This window comes from Panthera pardus, unplaced genomic scaffold (assembly GCF_024362965.1).
Source record: "Panthera pardus isolate Hobbes unplaced genomic scaffold, ASM2436296v1 HiC_scaffold_12, whole genome shotgun sequence".
Classification (NCBI taxonomy): Eukaryota; Metazoa; Chordata; class Mammalia; order Carnivora; family Felidae; genus Panthera; species Panthera pardus.
This window is the reverse complement of record NW_026526677.1, coordinates 67,576,424-67,595,528: the sequence shown is the minus strand read 5'-3', so window position 1 is coordinate 67,595,528 and position 19,105 is coordinate 67,576,424. Positions and strand designations below refer to the sequence as shown.

At 35.8% G+C, this 19,105-nt stretch overlaps 1 protein-coding gene across 18 annotated transcripts in view; it reads left to right on the top strand.

Moving 5' to 3' along the window:
* Window positions 1-19,105, top strand: part of DLG2 (discs large MAGUK scaffold protein 2) — a 2,072,859-nt gene that overhangs the window by 847,923 nt on the left and 1,205,831 nt on the right. For 2 of the 18 annotated variants that reach the window (XM_019450194.2, XM_019450192.2), the window contains exon 1: window positions 17,042-17,576. The exons of 15 other annotated variants lie outside the window; for them this stretch is intronic. In XM_019450194.2, the coding sequence (XP_019305739.1) occupies window positions 17,475-17,576 (102 nt within the window). In that variant the 5' untranslated portion in view covers window positions 17,042-17,474. Of the gene's footprint in view, window positions 1-17,041; window positions 17,577-19,105 lie in introns of those variants that run through there. One more of the 18 variants, XM_053900135.1, reaches the window with a different exon arrangement.

The window sequence follows — 19,105 nt, the reverse complement described above, 5'->3', positions numbered from 1 at the left end:
AAACTCAGCTTTGTTAAAACTACCTAACCAACCTCTTATCCCATTACTTCCCACCAAGAACTTTGTGATCCAACCACATAAAACTTTTTGCCATTTGTTGAGCATACTAGATTTTCATGGCACTTGGTATACTCTATATGGAGTGATCCCAACTTAATCACTTGGCAGTTCCTGCTTATCAAGATTTCAATCTAATATCATCTCACTCAATGGCTACTGTGTCTTCCCCAGGCCAAATTAATTGCATTCCCTCGGTTTCCCATAACATGCCCATATAAACTGTTAACCCTCTTCTCATTTTATCATGTAAGTTGGTTATTTATGTGATTTATGTGATTTTTCTTCTCTAGTGTGTGAGTTTTTTACAGGGGAGAGAATGTGTTGTATTTATCTTTGTATCCTTAGTTTCTAGCCTAATATCTGAAATGTAATAGAACTCAACAAATATTGAGTGGATTGATGGTTTGGTAGCTAAATCAGAATATGAGCAAATAGAAGCAATTTTTTGTAAGCATTTTTTTGTAGATTATTCTAACTAAAGATGGTGTATAGACTAGCTGACCTCTTAGAGATCCTGCAGAGCTTTTAGTCAATATAGAACTTCTTGACTTTAAGCATCCTTGAGTTGTGACAGTGTTGAGGGGTATGACTTTCTTGTCCTAAGAGTTTTGAGAATAAGACCAACTATGCAGTGCCAGAAATGTTTTCCAGTAGTGCCTATTAAGAGTGAACTCTAGGACTGCTTGAAGTATTTGCAGATGAACAATAATACTTTGATATCAACAACATTTACAGCCTTGCCTGCAATGGTCATTTGAGTGTTGACCTCTGATGATCAACATAATCTTACATATTTTTATTCATTTTAAGTCTTTAAAAGCAACTTTATTTTCTGGATAATATTCTGAGTATATAAGCACATTATAAGACATTTTGTCTAGGGGCGCCTGGGTGGCGCAGTCGGTTAAGCGTCCGACTTCAGCCAGGTCACGATCTCGCGGTCCGTGAGTTCGAGCCCCGCGTCAGGCTCTGGGCTGATGGCTCGGAGCCTGGAGCCTGTTTCCGATTCTGTGTCTCCCTCTCTCTCTGCCCCTCCCCCGTTCATGCTTTGTCTCTCTCTGTCCCAAAAATAAATAAAAAATGTTAAAAATAAAAAAAAAAAAAGACATTTTGTCTAAGAGAAATTGATATATCTTTATGCATGTTAGCTTATTTACATATATCTTAACAACAAAATGCTTCTTTTTGAGAAACATTTCATTGGAAATCATTTCAAGTATATTTATTCTTTTGTTGCTTTATTTGAATGACTGAGTAAGCAATTCTTGAGCATTAACTGTGTGACTAATATTGAACTAAACATATATTGATGGGAAAGAGACCTAAGTCTCTTTATACAAAAAGTATAGGGACAACTAGGTGGCTCAATTAGTTAAGTGTCTGGCTCTTGATAATGGCTCAGGTCATGATCTCACAGTTTGTGGGTCTGAGCCCTGCATCAGTCTCTGAGCTGACAGTATAGAGCCTACTTGGGATTCTCTGTCTCCCTCCCTCTCTGGCCTTCTCCCATTCAAACACACATGCTCTCTCTCTCTCTTTTACTAAATAAACTTAAAAATAAAATATAAACAAATAAATAACAATAAACTGGGAGGCAGTATAGTATAAACAATGCAGTCTTGAGAACTTTGAATATGGCTCTGTAACCTAGCTTCACACTCTATCACTTAAGTGATTGAATCTTTCTCATGTTTCCGCATTGGGAAAATGGCTTCATGAGGGTAGGGTACCTTTCCTGCTTGTCTCATGTACCATTAAATATACAGTACTTGTCACAGCACCTAGACATATATATAACTCTACCAAATGTTATAAAGAAAAAAAAGTCCAAAGTATTCTTGGGAGAAGGGGTTGCTATATGAGTGGGAAGAGTCAACAAAGTCTTCAAAGGGATGATATTCAAACTGATTCTTTTTTTTTTTTTTTTTTTTTGTTTTTTTTGTTTTTTTTTTCATTTTTTTTTCAAACTGATTCTTAAAGATTTAATAGGACTTTTTCTGTACAATTATGATGGAAGTGATCATGGTAATAATAGCTATAAGAACAATAACTAATAACACGGTGTCATATTTTTTTATGTGCTAGGCAGTGTTTTAGAACATTGTATATATTAAATCATTTAAATCTCTAAATTTAAAGTTTTCTAACCCTCATTTTACAGATGAGAAAACTGTAGCACAGAGACTTTAAGACATTTGTTTAATGTCTTAAAGATTCCTGACAAGTAAATAGTTGATCCTGTATTCAAACACAAGCAGGAGAATTTCTGAGTCTTATTCAAAACTGTCAGCAGCTTCCTCTTTTTTAGTGGATGTCATAGAAAGCAATGCGAGTGATGATCTCCCTATTTCTGGAAGTTCAAATTTAGAGTCCTTCCTATATGGAGTAAATATAACGTGGACCTAGGCGTTATGAGGCCATGAGTCTGACCAATACCCACAGAGACAATGTACTGTAGCTGGGGCCTGGGACAAAGGGATATCCCATTATAGTCTATAAAACACCCCAGAAGGCTGCACTAAATTAGACTTTAGAATGACATGGTAGTATGGGGCATAAATAAATATTATTCAAGTTAGTATCATTTCCCATGTAGGTGAATGTAGTTTTGTGCTCTACTATGTGGGTTTGATACTATTTTATGTGCAGTGGGTAGGTCCTCCAACTAGCTTTTCTTTTCTTTCTCTGCAATCACAGAATCAGACTGTTACTAACATTCAAACAAATGTCCCAGATTCCTTAGCCTGGGAATTCTCATTTTTCAATCACATACTCATTGCTTCATTAGTATTTCTCAATTCTCAACTCCAAAACATTGAGCCTCCCTCACTAGAAAGTTATTTTTAAATATATATACCTTCTCCTAGGAATATAAAATATATTTCAAATTCCAGTAAAATACACATAAGAATTATCAAAGGAATTGTGTGAATAGTCTTGGCAAACTCCAATTTTTTTTCTTATTTCTGGCAAGTGGAACCTTATGTAGAATTATATCACTTAACTAATTAGAAAATTATCAGCTTATATAATACCTATGTGGAAAAAAATTGGTTAAAACCTGCATCTTTGGTTTTTAATTTGATAATTCACCTAGGGAACTAATATAATACCTTGATCTTGAATCATAAACCATCTAAGGTATATTTAATAAACATTATTGAGGTATAATTTACATATGATGAAGTGCATCTATTTAAAATTTACAATGTGATGAATTTTGACAGATAGATACATCTGTGAAACCATAATAAGAATACTAATAATTTCCATCAATCCCAAGAGATTCTTCATGCCCCTTTTTAGCCCTACCTTCCCTCTATGCATAGGTGTAGGCAGCAGTATATCTACTTTGTATCACGATGTTAATTTTTATTTTCTAGAATTTTCTATAAGTATAATTATACTATATATAGTTTAATTATTTTGACATGTATCTCATTTTGTTTACCCATTTACCCATTGACATACATGTGAGTTATTTCTACTTTGCTAGTACTATGGAAAAGCTTCTATGAGCATTTGTGTACAAGTATGCATGGACATGTTTTCATTTCTCTTAATATCTAGAAATTCCATGTAGTTTATGTTTAACTTTTTAGAAAATGTCAAGCTGTTTTCCAGAAGGGTTGGAGGACCATTTTACTTTCCTACCTATAGTGTGTGAAAGTTTCAATTCTTCCATATCCTCATCAATACTTGAAATTATCAATCTATTGAAATTTTAGTCATTTTTTAATTTACGTTTTGAAAGAGAAGGAGCATGAAAGAAGGAGAGGGGCAGAGAGAGAGAAAGAGAATCCCAAGCAGGTTCCGCTCTGGCCCAGCATGGGGCTCAACCCCATGAACCATGATATCATGGCCTGAGCTGAAATGAAGAGTTGGCTGAGCCACCCAGGTGCCCCAATTTTAGTCATTCTAAGGGGTGTGTGGTGGTATCTCATTATGGTTTAAAAATTATTTCCCTAATGGCTTAAAATATTGACTTTCTTTTCTTGAGTTTTCCATCCACTAATATTTTTAAATATCTCAAATAATCTTTACAATCCCTTATGGACGATGTATTTTTATAGGAAAACAAACAGAGAAGAATTCCTGATAAACTGAAGTCAAGAAGTATCTAATAGTAAATACTACCAATTTTCTGCCTCCCTGGCACCAAGTAACACCCAACCTATATGGTTTCTACACTATTGGACAAAGGGTTAGTATGTAAGAGTCAGAGTCAATAGAGTGGCTACTAAGAAAAACAGGAGTCCTGAAGATTAAAAAAAGAAGAAAGTTATTAAGTATTGGAATTCTTCAAAGCCTGGTCATAGGGAATTTTCTTTCCTCATGCACTTCTTTCAGAGGTTAAATGATATCATTGATATTCAAGGTTTTAATACAGCGTATTCAGAGACAATGAATAAAGTTATATTTCTACCCCAGAAATTTACTCTGAGGTTTAGATACATGTATTCAACTTAGGGTTAGAAAAGGCATCCTAAATATAAATGAACAAACAACAAGCAGATAATAAACAATAATGATATCTCTCAACCCACACATATGCACCTACTCTGTTTTACTCCTCTTTAATTATGGCCTGTTTCAGTGAATGACATTACAAATTAATTATCCAGTTAGGTATACATCAGAAACCCGGAACTCATTCTTCATTTCTCCCCATATCTGATGTAGCACCACTGCCTCTTGCTTATACTCTAAAATGTTCCTTGAGTCCAATCATTTTTCTTTGTTTCTACTGCTAATTCTCTAGTCTAAACCTCTACTATGTATTGCCTGCATTACTGAAAGTGCCTTCTACATAGACTATACACTGCCCTTATTACCCTTTTTCAATCCTCCACATTGAAGCTAGAATGACTTTACTGAAATGCAAATACATATCACAGCCCTCTTAATATTCACTTAAATATTTTGTATACATTTTCATACACACACACATGCACACACATGTGTGGTCCAGATGGTTTTATTCTGGTGAATTCAACCAAACATTTAAGGAAGAAATAATAAGAGTTTTATGTAAAATATTCCAAAATATTGAAGAAGAGACAATACCTTCCAATTCATTCTTTGAGATAGGTATCTGATATCAAAAACGGGAATATAAGAAAAGCATACTACAGAATAATATCCCTCAGGGACATAAATGCAAAATCCAAATAAAATTTTAGCATAGCTAATCCAATACTGTATAAAATTATAATACATCATGACCAAGTAAGGTTTATCTCAGGAATACAGTGTTTAAATTAAAAAAATCACCATATAAACTAAGAAAAAATAATCATATATATAATCATGTATACACAACACACACGTGTGTGTGTGTGCAGAAAAGACATCTGAGAAAAACCAATGTCTATTCTTGATTAAAAAAAAAAAACTCTCAGCAAATTAGAAGCAATTAGAAGGGACCTTCCTTAACCTAATAAAGAACCTTATGAAAAACCAACAGCTAATATTATACTTAATTTTGAAAGACTGAATATTTTCACCTTATCAGGAACAAGACAGAGATATTCATTTGCACTACTTTCATGCAACACTGTACTGGATGTTCTGTCCAGCATTTTCAGTCAAGGAAAAGAAACAAAGGAAGAAGTAAAACTTACTATTCACAGATGACATGATATGATCTGATGGAATCTATAAAAAAAAGTGGGGGACAAATGAGTGAGTTTAGCAAGTTAGTAAGATAAAAAGTTGATCTAGAAAACTCGAGTGTATTTGTCCACAGTAAGAATGAACAGTTAGAAACTGAAATCAATCAAGCAATTCTATTTACAATAGCAAAAAATATTAAGTACTTAGGAATAAATCTGATGAAAGATGTGAAAGAACTGTGCACTTAAAATTACACAGTATTGCTGAGGAAAATTAAAGATGATCTAAATGAAGAGGTACCTTGCTCCTATGTTGAAAGACTAATCATTGTTAAGATGTTTATTCTCTACAGATTAATCTAGAGATTCAACATAATCCCTATCAAAGTTCTAGAGAAATTGTCATAGACGTCAACAAGCTAATTCTAAAATTCATATGGAAATTCAAAGTATCTAGGAGAGTCAAAATAGCTTTGAAAGAAAGAGCTGGTATAAAGATGGTATTTGTGTAAAGGTAGACAAATAGATCAATAGAGAGGAATTGAGAGTCCAAAAGTAAACCAGACTTCTAAGGACAAGTGATTTTTGACAAAAGCCTACAATTGAGTGAAGAAAGGAGAGCTATTTTAGCAAGTAGTGCTTGAACAATTGGATATACGTATGCAAAAAAAAAAAAAAAAAAAAAAAAAGAGCCTGGATCCATACCTCACACTGTGTATAAAAAAATAGGTCCAAATTTATCATAGACTTAAATGTAAAACATAAACTACAAAAATTCTGGAAGATACTAGAGGGTAACATCTTTGTGACTTTAGTCACATTGATTAGATATGGCACCAAAAATATGAATCATAAAAGTTAATAAATTGGATAGGCACTATTAAAAGAATGAGAACACAAGCTATAAACTGGGGGGAAATATGTGCAAACATATATCTAATTGAGGGCTTAACTCCCAATTATATAAAGAACTCTCAAGACTCAACAAGAAACAACTCAATTTCAAAGATGACTGAAAGATTTGAGTAGACACTACCAAAGAAGATCACAGACAGCAAATAAGCATGGAAAATTGTTCGCTATTACTACTTAGGGAAAAGCAAATTAAAATTACAATGAGATAGTAATATACATCTATTAAAATGGCTAAAATTAAAATGATCATACCAGGTTTGACTTAAATCTGAAGGGGCTGGAATTCTGATCCACTATTGGAGGGAGTTTTAAATGGTACAATCACTTTTAAAGTTTCTCAAAAATGTAAATGTATGTCTACCATGTGATCATTCTTTTCCAATCCAATAAAAAAGAAAATATATGTACAAAGACTTATACACAAATATGCAGAACAACTATGCAGCCCCAAAGTGGAAACAATGCAGATGTTCATTAACAGATGAATGGATAAACAAAATATAGTATATCTTTACAATGTACTGTTACATAGCAATAAAAAAGAGGTGAATGAGACAACAGCATAGATGAATCTCAGATATGTTAAGTGAAAAAACAATCAGGAAAAGCACATACCATATGATTTCATTTATATAAATTTCTAGAAAGTGCAAACTAATCTGTCATGATAGAAAGCAGATCTCAGGTTGCTTTCAGATGTAGAGTAGGATAGATTTGCTTGACAGGGGTTATAAAGGTGAACAGTTATGTTCACTGTCTTGATTGTGCTGATGGTTTCAGGGATGTATACATACACTGAAGCTTATGTTGTACTTTACATATTTGTTTATATTATATTTCAGTTATATCGATGAAGCTACTTTAAAAATATTTTCAGGTAGTTTCCAATGGCTTTTAGAATACAAACAAAAATCTTAAATGTAGTCTGCGTAGGTTGACCTTTACTTTCATCAGCCTCTCCTCACTTGATGTTTGCCCTTGGTTCCATGTTCTAGTTATTCTGGGCTTATCTCAGTTCTCCCTACACTCCTTGTTTTTGACACCACGTGTTCTTTGTATATTTTATTCCCTCTATTTGAGATGTTTTTCAGTATTCCATGTGTCCAGTAAATTCCCATTCACTTTCCCAATTGTGTATTTTCTGATGAGATCCTCCTATAGGCTTTCATGAAGTCATGAAGCTCTACTCAATGCATGTATCCCAAATCGCCTTCCTTACTAGTCTCCATGAGGCCAGGACTGTATTGATCTAGTTAAACTGCATTCCAAACTCAGCATAGTGTGTAGCACATAAAAGATACACAAAAATATTTGTTGAAGGAATTGAGTGAATAAGAAAATAGTAATTGGGAACCACAATAAGTAAATATGCAAATGTCATGAGCACAGCAAAGGCTTTTCTGTGGTCATATGATAACAACTTTAGCAAACACAATTTAGATCTTCCAACACATTATATCTGAGAATGACTATCCTTATAATGAAAGGAGAGAGCACCAGCACTTTTATAATGGGATTAATTCACACACTGTAGTAAAATACAGTTATCTCACAATAACTTTATTTTAAGCAAACAGGAAATGGAAATCTAGTTTGGCTATATTTATAATTTGGTGCTATCAAGTACTTTAACCAGCATTCTTGCAGCTTATTAAGAGAAAAAGATAATTGGGTCATAATCTTAATTCTGTGGTATGTTACTGGAGATTGTAAAAGAGATCTGATGTCTTCCTGGTTTCAGACAAGCGTTTGTTGCACTGAGTATTCATTTCACTTTGTTTGGGTATGATTAGCTGAGGGCCCCTGCTTGCAACATAATAGAGTGGTGTTCTTCAGGGTAAGTAAGTCACCTCATTTAGCTCTTGCAGCTTGAAGAACCATCTATTGTTTAGATGAAAGGAGGCTGATAAGGAAAATCTATTTGTAGTAGTAAAGCACAGTGGCAATATAAAGCCATTTAAAATGAGCCATGTTTTTGACAGTCTATCCATGAATTGCTGCTTTCAAAGTTAACTTCTATTTAGTATATATTTTTTGACAATGAACAATTTGCCATTGTTTCACAGATGGACAAACACAGTATAAAAATAGAATTAGTCATTTCATAGGAATTTTGCTGTGTTTGACGGATATATGAAATAAGTTTCTTGGCTTGATTTGGTATATAATGAATGAATGAATTAAAGAATGAATGAATGAACAAATATTGTTAAGCATTCATTAATAATATGTGCCAGGTCAGCAAAAGAAACAGTCAACAAAAAGAAAAGTCAATCTCTAGAAAGGGAGAAATATTTGCAAATCATATATGTACATAAGGGTTTAATACGCAAAATATATAAAGAACTTATATAACTCAATAGCAAAAAAGCCCCCAAACTCAAAAAATTGTAATTAAAAGTGGGCAGAAGAGCTGTGTAGACATATTACCAGAGAAGACATACAGATGGGGAACAGGAACATGAAAAAGTGCTCATTATCATTAATCATCAGGGAAATGCAAGTAAGAACCACAATGAGATATCACATCACACCTGTTAGAATGGCTGTCATCAAAAAGACGAGATAACAAGTGTTAGTGAGGATGTAGAGAAAAAGTTATCCTTATGTACTGTTGGTGGAGATGTTAGGGAAACGAGCTGAATGTCCATCAACAGATGGATAAAGATGTAGTATATACAATGGTATATTATTCAGCCATAAAAAAGAAATAAATCTTGACATTTGCAGCAATATGGATCAACCTTGAGGACATCATGCTAAGTGAAATAAGTCAGAGATAAACAAGTACTGTATGATATAACTATACATGGAATCTAAAAAAGCCAAACTCATAGAAACAGAGAGTAGAATGGTGATTACCAGAGGCTGAGGAATAGTGGAAATGGAGATATATTGATGAAAAGGCATGAAATTTTAGTAATAAGATAAATAAGTCATGGGGATCTAATGTACAACATGGTGATTATAGTTAACAATACTGTATTATATATTTGAGAGTTACTAAGAGAGTAGATCTTAAATGTTCTCCCCACAAAAAAGAAGTGGCAATTAATGTGAGATGACAGAAGTGTTAGCTAATGCTATGGTGGTAACCATTTAGCAGTGTGTAAGTATATCAAATCAACATATTGTACTCTTTAAACTTGTACAACTTTATAATTCAGTCATATCTCAATAAAAAACAATAGAGCTTTTATAACTGAAAAGTATAATAATAAGTTAAAAACAAAATAAATGTTTTAAAGAACTAAAGACAGAATTAGTACGTGGAAAGATTTCTGAGGAAATTACCCACAGTGTAGCACAAGCAGCCAAAGAAATAATGGATATAAAAGAAAAGGAAATATATGTATAATCAAAATTAAAAAAAAAAAAAGGATAAGAGAACATGGAGAGAAAAAATGCATAGTGGTATGACTTCACATTTTTTTTTATAATTGATTAAAGACATGAGTCCTTGGATTCATTTTGTAATTGATTAAAGATATGAATCCTTAGATATGGCCATTACAAAAAAACGTAAACAGGATACAGAAAGTGAATTTCATATCTAATTACATTGGAGTGAATCTCCAAAACAATGAACAAAATTGGTCAGTGTGAAAAACCGAGCAATTACAAAAAAGGATGACTAGATTTATTCTTCAGAATACTTGGAGAAATAAGCTGGCAACCTAGAACTTATACTCAGCTAAACTGTCATGTAAAAACCCAATAAAATGACCAAATAAAATAAAAATAACATCTTGAGACAAATCAAAATGGAACAGAATTTTGCTCAGGTATCATGTATAAGATACTTATGGAGAATAAAAATGAGTCCCATGGGATTTTTAGTGAAAATTTAAATTCATACAAGCATAAATTGACTATTACACATTAACAATTTTTGAATATTCATGCTCTTTGCACTAAGAATTCCTTATCTGTAACTTTAAGCCAAATAATTTTGTTATACATATGTGCCAATATTTTCCTATAAGAATGTTTCAATTTTTTTCATAATATTGAAGTAAGAAATATTCTCGAACTGTAACAAGAAGTGACTTGTGAAACATGCCATGAAATATTGAAAATACTATGGCATCATTAATGGCATTTTTGTATACAGATTTTTGTCTAAAAGCAAGAATAGGTACCAAAGGTATATTTTTTTCAAAAACAGCCTACACTATTGAATATAGTTTGAATACAGTTTTATTGTGATGTTATTGGAGCTGTGTCTTCTAAAATACTACAGTTAATTATCTCTGGCATTGGAGTAATGAGTACTTTCAAATGGTTTGTTCCTGATAGTACTTTAAAATTATTTCCACATCAAACTTTGCATTTGTACTTAGCATTTATTTTTAATAATATTTTTTCTATTTGCATAGAAAAATATATATTTTACTTAATCCTCATTGGACCCCTCTGAGGTGTTTTATTTAACAACCTATCCTTTTTTTTAATGGATGGGAAAATTAACTGTCAAAGAGGTCAACTGATTATCTCAGTTACAAAGTGTAAAAGCTAGGACTGGAACCCAAGATTCAAATCTTATTCTTTCAACACTGACATCAAATTTGGTGAACAGGACCTAAATAGTGCTTTTGTTTGTTTCTTTTTGTTTTTTGTTTTTTTTTAATTTGATTTTCATACTGAAGCAACTTGCCCAGGTGGTGGGAGGGTGATATTTTGGAGTTGCTATGTCAAAATGGTGCTTAAGAGTGAAAGTGAACTTGATGAGAAGTCTTAAAGGCAAATTTTTGCCTGGCCTTATTCTGAAGGTGAGGACAATCATTATTTCAAAAATGCTTGATGCTAACACAAAATGTCAAAATTGATTTTGAATCAATGAGCTAAGCTTCCTCAATAAAGATTGTATTGTTTCCAACTAGGTGTTGGGGGTGTTTGGGTCACATAGTTAGGGGTAGAAATGAGAAGAAAGGGAGGAATCAGAAATGACAGAGCATGAAGAGTCAGCAGGCATGGGGAAAGCATGATGCATTTTAGAGTCAGTTTTATGGGGTCTAACGCTAGTACAAACCTTCATTGCAGGTATGTGTTCCTCAGCAAGAGGGATTTGAAATTGCTGAGAAAGTGTGAGGGGAAATTTTTGGAGACTAAAATTTGTGAAGAAAGTTTAGAGTCAGAACTGTTGAGTATAAAGATATTATACATATTGGGTAGGTCTGATAGGTTTATTCTTTCCTGTTAATTTTTATCGTAAAAATAAAATCAGGAAATTAACATAAAGCTCTTACAATTTACTGAGAGCCTAGGAAAAAACCAGGTAAGTGTGACAGGCATTTTGAAATACATTATCTCTTTTAAGCCATATAGGGATCCTATAGCATTATTACCATTTTACAAAACCGGAAATCATGGTTCAGAGAAGTTAACTAGATTGGTCAAGAATTCTTACAACTTAAAGTACATTTATGAATACTTAATTATATATACTTCATTACTGTTGGAAAGAGGTACTGTTAGCTTTTATTTCATGGCAGTCTCTTCAATTAATCTATAAAGTCATTGATGACAGAAAGGCATATTCACAGACCTCTCCACCTTACAAATTTGAGAAACCTCAATAATAAAAATACAGGTTATATTACAAACCTATTGATGTTTTAAAGTATTTAAAATTTTAATTTTAATTTTACTTTAAAATTTTACTAAAAATTTTAATTACTTTAAAACATCTCTACAAAAGATTAAGTGAAAATAAGTGGACTTCAATTTGCAGTGAAAGGGAAGGGAAGGGAAGGAAAATAATGGTTGAAATCACACAGCAAAACTTAGTGTGTCTGATTGGCTCCAAAGTCCTTATGTCATCTTAATCTACCACACTTTTTATAGGAATCATGGGAAGAATTCCCTCAAAGAGGTACTAAATAAACCCTGTTATGGAAAGTCATGAAAAAATAGAAGTGTTAGCTGTAAGAGGCAGAATAGCCTACTTTAAGAACTTGGCTCCTATGGTCAGATGGGTTGGGTTCAAATTCCAATTGTATCACCCAGATGTCATGTACTGTGTTATTGTTACAAATATTCTCTCCTCCTCCCCAGTGAGAGGATTACCCTTCTCCACCTGACTGGCATCAGGTTTGACCATATGACCTGCCTTGGCCAATAAAATGTGAAGAGGGATATGTTTTTAATGTCTGAGCAGAAATGTGAAGAGCCACTTCATATTCAGCCATTGATCATTTTTCCTTCAGTCATGAGAATATCATGTCCCTGGTAGATGGTATTCTTTTATGGAACAACATGGGCTAGGGTCCTAGTCAAGCTGTGAAGGACATGTAACAAAAGGGAGAAATAAACCTTTGTGGTCGAAAGCCATGGAAATTTTTTTGTTAGTTGATTCATTAAGCTAACTAGTACACCAATTTTGTTAGCCTGGAGACATCTCTCTCTGATTCACTTCCCTTTTTTTATAAGATTTAGTGGTTTGGTGATTAAATAAATTAATGTAGATAAAGTACCTAAACCAGAGCAGAGCTGGTAAATATTTCTCTGAAGAGGAAAAGTTTTGATCCATTATGTTTGTCAATTTCCATGGGGATAAATTCTTCTTTCACAGCTGATTCCAAGCTACTATCATGATGCCACTGAGTGGAGATTTGGAAAGAGGTACACAAATTGGGCTTTCAAGAGTAGGGTCTGGCTCCAGCCCATAGATGAATTTAGAATAGTGCACATAGCAAACACTTATCCAAGCATATCAAATAGTAAGCACTATAGAAGAGTTTAATGAAGACAGGTGACTGAATGGAATTGCTTGTTAAATCTCCTTTTATTCTTAAGATTCTATGTTTGTAAGGCAACTCAGAGAATTCAGCACTGGAGGTAAACTTGTAGGTACTCTGGTATATCCATTTCATCGTGATAGACAAGGGAATTGGGGTTTAGAGAGTCTGGGTAGCTTGCTAAAAGTTATCCAGTCAATAAGAAAAAACACCAGGACTCTTGGTGTACAATATACCCTTTTCCCTTCCAACATGAAACACTTCTTTTTAAAAATTGCTTTGGAGGGGTGCCGGGGTGGCTCAGTTGGTGAATCTCTTGTTTTGGCTCCAGTCATGATCTCATGGTTCATGAGTTCAAGCTCCACATTGGGCTCTGTGCTGACAGTGTGGTGCTTGCTTGGGATTCTTTCTCTGTCTCCATCTCTCTCTTCCCCTCCTGTACTTGCACTCTCTCACTCTCAAATAAATAAACTTTAAAACTAATAAAAATTGCAATGGAAAGGCTCAAGAGAGAAAGGAAAAAGGGTAAATAGGTAGTGCCTCTTACCTTTTCTCAATTTCTGATTAGTAATAATAATAACAAAATATTAAAATTGAATCCTGGTCATATTTATTGATAATCCTGGTTTTAGGGATGTGATTTTGAGTCAGTTTTGAGGAAAGTTGTCGTTAGGAAAAAATTTTAATAGCATATAGTTGTCATGTATAATTTTGAAAAAGTGATGATTATTAGAACTATAAATATTACAAATCATTGAAATGTCTAAGGGTGGTTATTTTGATTATTAAAATGAGTGCATCATCTCCTGGCACAGCCCAGTAATACCTCCTCCTAAAAATATTGCAGTATATCCCCATGCAGAATACTCCCAAATTAGTTCTTTTCAGACCAATAATGCAGTGTGTTCATATTTTAAGGTAACAGTGATTCATTTTTTTTAACCATAGTGGTTACTGGCTGTAACTGTGGAATGCATTGTCATGGAAACCACACCCCCCTTCTTCTGCCCCTTTTCAATTCACCCCAGAGCTATTATTGAGAAACAGGAATTAAAGGAAAGCATTTCGTCAGATGCATGTGAACAGATATAACACATACACACATATACAAACACATACACGTGTGTGTATAGAGATAAATGAATTCTCATTGATTAAATTTAAACAATAAGATTAAAGAACTGAAATACACATTTTTCTTTGTATATTGCCTTTGGCTTTCTCAGTCTAAACCAGCACAAACTGTAAAATGGGAAATAACTTGAACATAGCAGCCTTTAATGCTGCCCTAGAATAGGAGGTCAGCCTTAGCTTGGGTAATTCATTAGGGAAAGACTGTGTTAGTTATTATTGGAACATCACAATATAGAGCATACAATACTTTTGGGGTGTTTGAAATCCAAATTATAGGCTAATGAATAAGGGAAATATTGTACAATTTTTTTTTAGAATCCATTCGCCTTTGGAAAAACAGCCATAATTATAGATGCTCTGTAGGTGGAAGTGCTCACACAATCACACATTTTATGGTAACATAAAGGGATAAAATGATAAGGGATACACTTAATGTGTGAATGTGACTTTAGGATTCACAGAAGGCACCAGACCAGAGTTCTGATCCTAAAATGTGATCTGGTATATTTAAGCACATATATATTAGACCTCCTGAGCCCCAGCAGCCCCTAGATGCCCAACAAATGGAATCAGTCCTGACTGCTAATAGGGGAATTGACAAGGTAAGGATTCCTGTGCTTACTATGAGACTCCCAAAGCCTGAGGCATAGATAGCTCCCTTCTTCAGTTAGAACTAGATTTGCCTCAACTTTTACAGTCTTTTTATGGGGATCTTTGCTCATACTTTGTTCCATGTTCATTTCCCTTCAGGAGGTCTTAATTTTGTAAGCAGTACCCATATTCCTCTCACCAGAAGCCTGAGTAAAAATGTTGAGTCCTTGATATCCTCCTGGCCTATGGAATGATAACATAGAGTTGAACCTAAGAATCCCAAGGAATTATTCAATCAGGTTTGGTTTCCATTAACTTGAGACAAGAGGGGAGGGTATTTTGGATATGGGCAGGTGAAAGAAAGTTTATAGGGCACTGCATTTGACTTGACAATTTGCAAGTTGGTCTTTTGTTCTTATTGGAACTTATAAGTCTGAATCATATAGTGGTATTGGGGCTCATTAATTTAGATAGAGCTCAAGTGATCTGGTATTCTCCTGGAACTGCATTAGGAAGATGTGTTTCCAGCAGAATTTGCTATAGATATTTAGGACTCTTTTGCTGGTATATTTCAAGCAGGATCTCAGGTGAATGCCCAATCAGAGACTTTTGAAACTACCATATTCATGTGAATATGACAGCCCTAACCCTTCTCAAATAAATCTGGAGTCTTGACAACATGATTCTGGAGAAATAGGTGAAGTCTCCCATGATGTTGCTTTGTAAACTATCTTGTCAGTTTGCTTTAAGCCATCTTCATGGTTTATTGACTGTGTGGCTTGGGCAAGTGATATATCCTCAGGGCCCCCGTTTCTTCCTCTGGAAAAATGTGTCCAATAATCTCTCTCTCTCTCTCAGGCTAAGACATGAGACAGGCTGTGTAAGTAAAGAGAGCTTCTAGGTACCACCAGGACTTACCACAGGAATTTCCTTATTGTCTAGTTTTCATGACAACCCTGCAAGGTAGGAGTTAATAGCATCACTTCACAGATAAGCAGAGGCTCAAACAGTGTTAAGTGATTGACACAAAGCCACTCAGCACCAGTGACAGAGTCTAATTCAAATCCTGATGTCATCCTTTCTTTCCAACCATTTGTGAGGCAAAATGCCAGGCACTCAGGTGGCACCAAAAGGGTGCTAGTTTTACCCACTTCCTACTCTTCTACATCCCTCCTAACTTTATTTTTTTTTATTTTTTGGTCTTCAATAAGCAGTTTTGCAGCTGGGCCAGCCACATGCTGATTTTTTTTTTTTTTTTTTTTGTCTTTTGCAATTTTGATAGCCTCACTTTAAAAAGGAAGAAAAAAGAAAAAAAAGAAAAGAAAGAAAAAACCAGTAAAGCATATCCACCAGTCTTGCCATTCATACTTCCAGAACAGCATAAAGACTTCTGGGGCTTTTCTGAGCCTCTAAGACATCAAGGTGGGGAAGGGGCTGACTCTTTGTTTTTAAGTTTGAAAAATGTTATATCAGAAAAAAACTTGATTATGAGGAAGATTCTACCACCTAGGGGGTGAGTCAGCTCCCTGACCCAGAAGTCAAGGGCATAGGGTCCCAGCAAAATCATTTTCAGTACACTTCTACCCCAGATCCCTTTGCGGGCCATCAACTCAGGCACACCGGTATCAGAGGGCCAGCCTGGAGGATGCACTCATCAGGGTTCACAAGGGCCTCCCCTTCTTCAGAGCTCACCCTCGGAGGTCACCTATTATGGAGGCATTAGCGATAGGGGTCCAGTGTGGCCTCGGGTCACATAACACTGGAGCCCTCTTACACCAACCGCAGAGACTCTTAGGTGGCACAGAGCGCGCCGAGGGCTGAGCTAGGCTGGGAGCACCTTGCTCCCTTCCTCTGCCGGCCCCTCCCTTCCACCCCACTTGCCCGGCCAGCGCTCCCCACGGTGACTCTGGATTGCAGCAAGCCACTGGCTTTTTACCAAATCGGGAGCTGCAGTATTTTTTTTTTTTTTTCCTTTTCCTTCAGAGAGAATTATTTCAGCCCCCTTCAGCTCGCATGACAATCTTGTGTGACTGGGGCGAGTAGGCGGGCACATCCTTTTACATGCTAATACTGCCCCACCTCCTTTGAACCCTCCTCTAAGCGCCTAGCTCCTTTTTATTTTTATTTTGTATTTTTTTTTAATTTTTTAAAATTTTACCCACCCTAAATTCACCATAGAAGGGGGGGAAACCCTTCTCGGTTCTGTCCCTCCCCCCACGCCTCATTCCCCAAGGAAGGGAGACCCCGAACGCTTGTTACTTGCCCGCGTTGCTTCTACCCAGGCGCCGGGATGGCCGCGCAGGGCGCAGGGGGCAGCTATCGGAGCGGCTGCACGGTCTAGGCTGTCACTCCATGTGCCCGGCGGCGAGCACCGTGTTCGGGTCCCCCAGCGAGCTGCCACTGCCGCAGCTCGAAAGGAATGTCCCCTGTTGTTAAGGACCCTGACTGTTTTACCCCAATGATTTGCCACTGCAAAGTTGCTTGCACCAACAACACTTTGTCGTTGATGTTTGGATGCAAGGTAGGACGAGGTTCATGTCTTTTTAATGCATGCTGCCTCCCTTGGGGGAGCTAACAATTCCTTTTGTTGTTTGTTTATGTGTCTGCTTGTTGGGAGAGTGACAAAAGCTACGACTTGCTCTGCCCTTTCTGGGAGCTGGCTGGGTTTGGGGGCCTTGAGAGCGCACGGATTTTAGAGAGTCCGATGTTGGGTTGATAACTCCTTTGTGGCAGGACCCTGGTCTCTAATGTACCGAGGTTCCAAGAGCAGATCACGCCTCGGAAAGGGGGCGCCGTAGGTGACTCTGTGCTTGGGATCTTGTCATACATTTAGTTAGTGATTGGGTTTCTGGCTGCTCATTTGTGAGCTCCTGAACTCATCACAGGTTACCACTGCCTGGAGCCCCGGACCCAACGGCCCACAATCAGGGTTTTCTGGGATGGTGGATGTGCTCTTGAGATGAAATCAAACGTATCAGTTTGCAATTTGACACTTATAAATCTGAAGAGTTTATTTTTATTCTAGACAGCAAATCTGGAGATGGGCTCATGTTGCCCCTAATTGTGTATCTTTTCTGTAAGCTTATACAAGCCACTTGAAATCAACATTCAGAAATGTTATCAAGAGGTGTCACAATTAATCAGTGAAGTTTCTAGCGAGTAACTGTCCCAGCCCAGATTTTTCTAAAGGTGATTAGTTTTCCCAAGGGAAAGAGATTTGAAGGGTTTTGAAGCAGGCTACCATTCATTAATCCTTGTCTCTAACTTTGTTGGTGGACTGGAAGATGCATGAAATTTGGTATATGAGCGGTCTTAGCCCATGAATGATCTGAGTGCATGTCCCCTTAGTCCTAGACACACATACCTTCGCTTCTTTTCATTGTGCAAAGCTGGTGAGTTTGTCTGGCCTGTTTGTATAAAACACTTTTGTGGCTACTATGGTGATTCTTAGGGGAGAGAGAGCTTGATCTGAAAAAACTGAAAATTCACTTTGGTAAGTGAATGAAATCACATGATCCCTGTTGTTCTTAAAGATAACACCAGTGACTGGACTTGACACCGGTAAGCACCTTAGGCAGTAGAGTTAATGAAACATAGACATTCAACTTCATGGATAGTGCTCAGAGGAAGTGTAGCTGTAATGGAAAAATGGGGAGTCAGAATTGTGAGTTTTATACTGATTATGCCTAGAGAATCTCTTATCAGATGAGAGGTGTGGATGAAGTGATCCTCCTTGGCTCTAATATTCTCCAATAATTCTTTTATAAAATCATTTAGTGGTAAAGTTATTGCCAAATATTGATGTTTTTTTATTCAATATAGTAGACTGTACCTTAGAGTCCATTAAAAAATCACTGACCATACTGAAGACTAGCTAGATGCTCCTTTTGAAACCCTTGGAAAGGTCTTAGAGTTTTTGAAGGTTTTTGTGTTCATTGCTATCAGGAAGATGTATGTGAATCAACAGCACAGTAGCTGACTTATTAGCTCCTCTCCCTCACATAACCTGCTACCCTCCCCCATGCTTCTATCCACTCACTCTTCTAACTG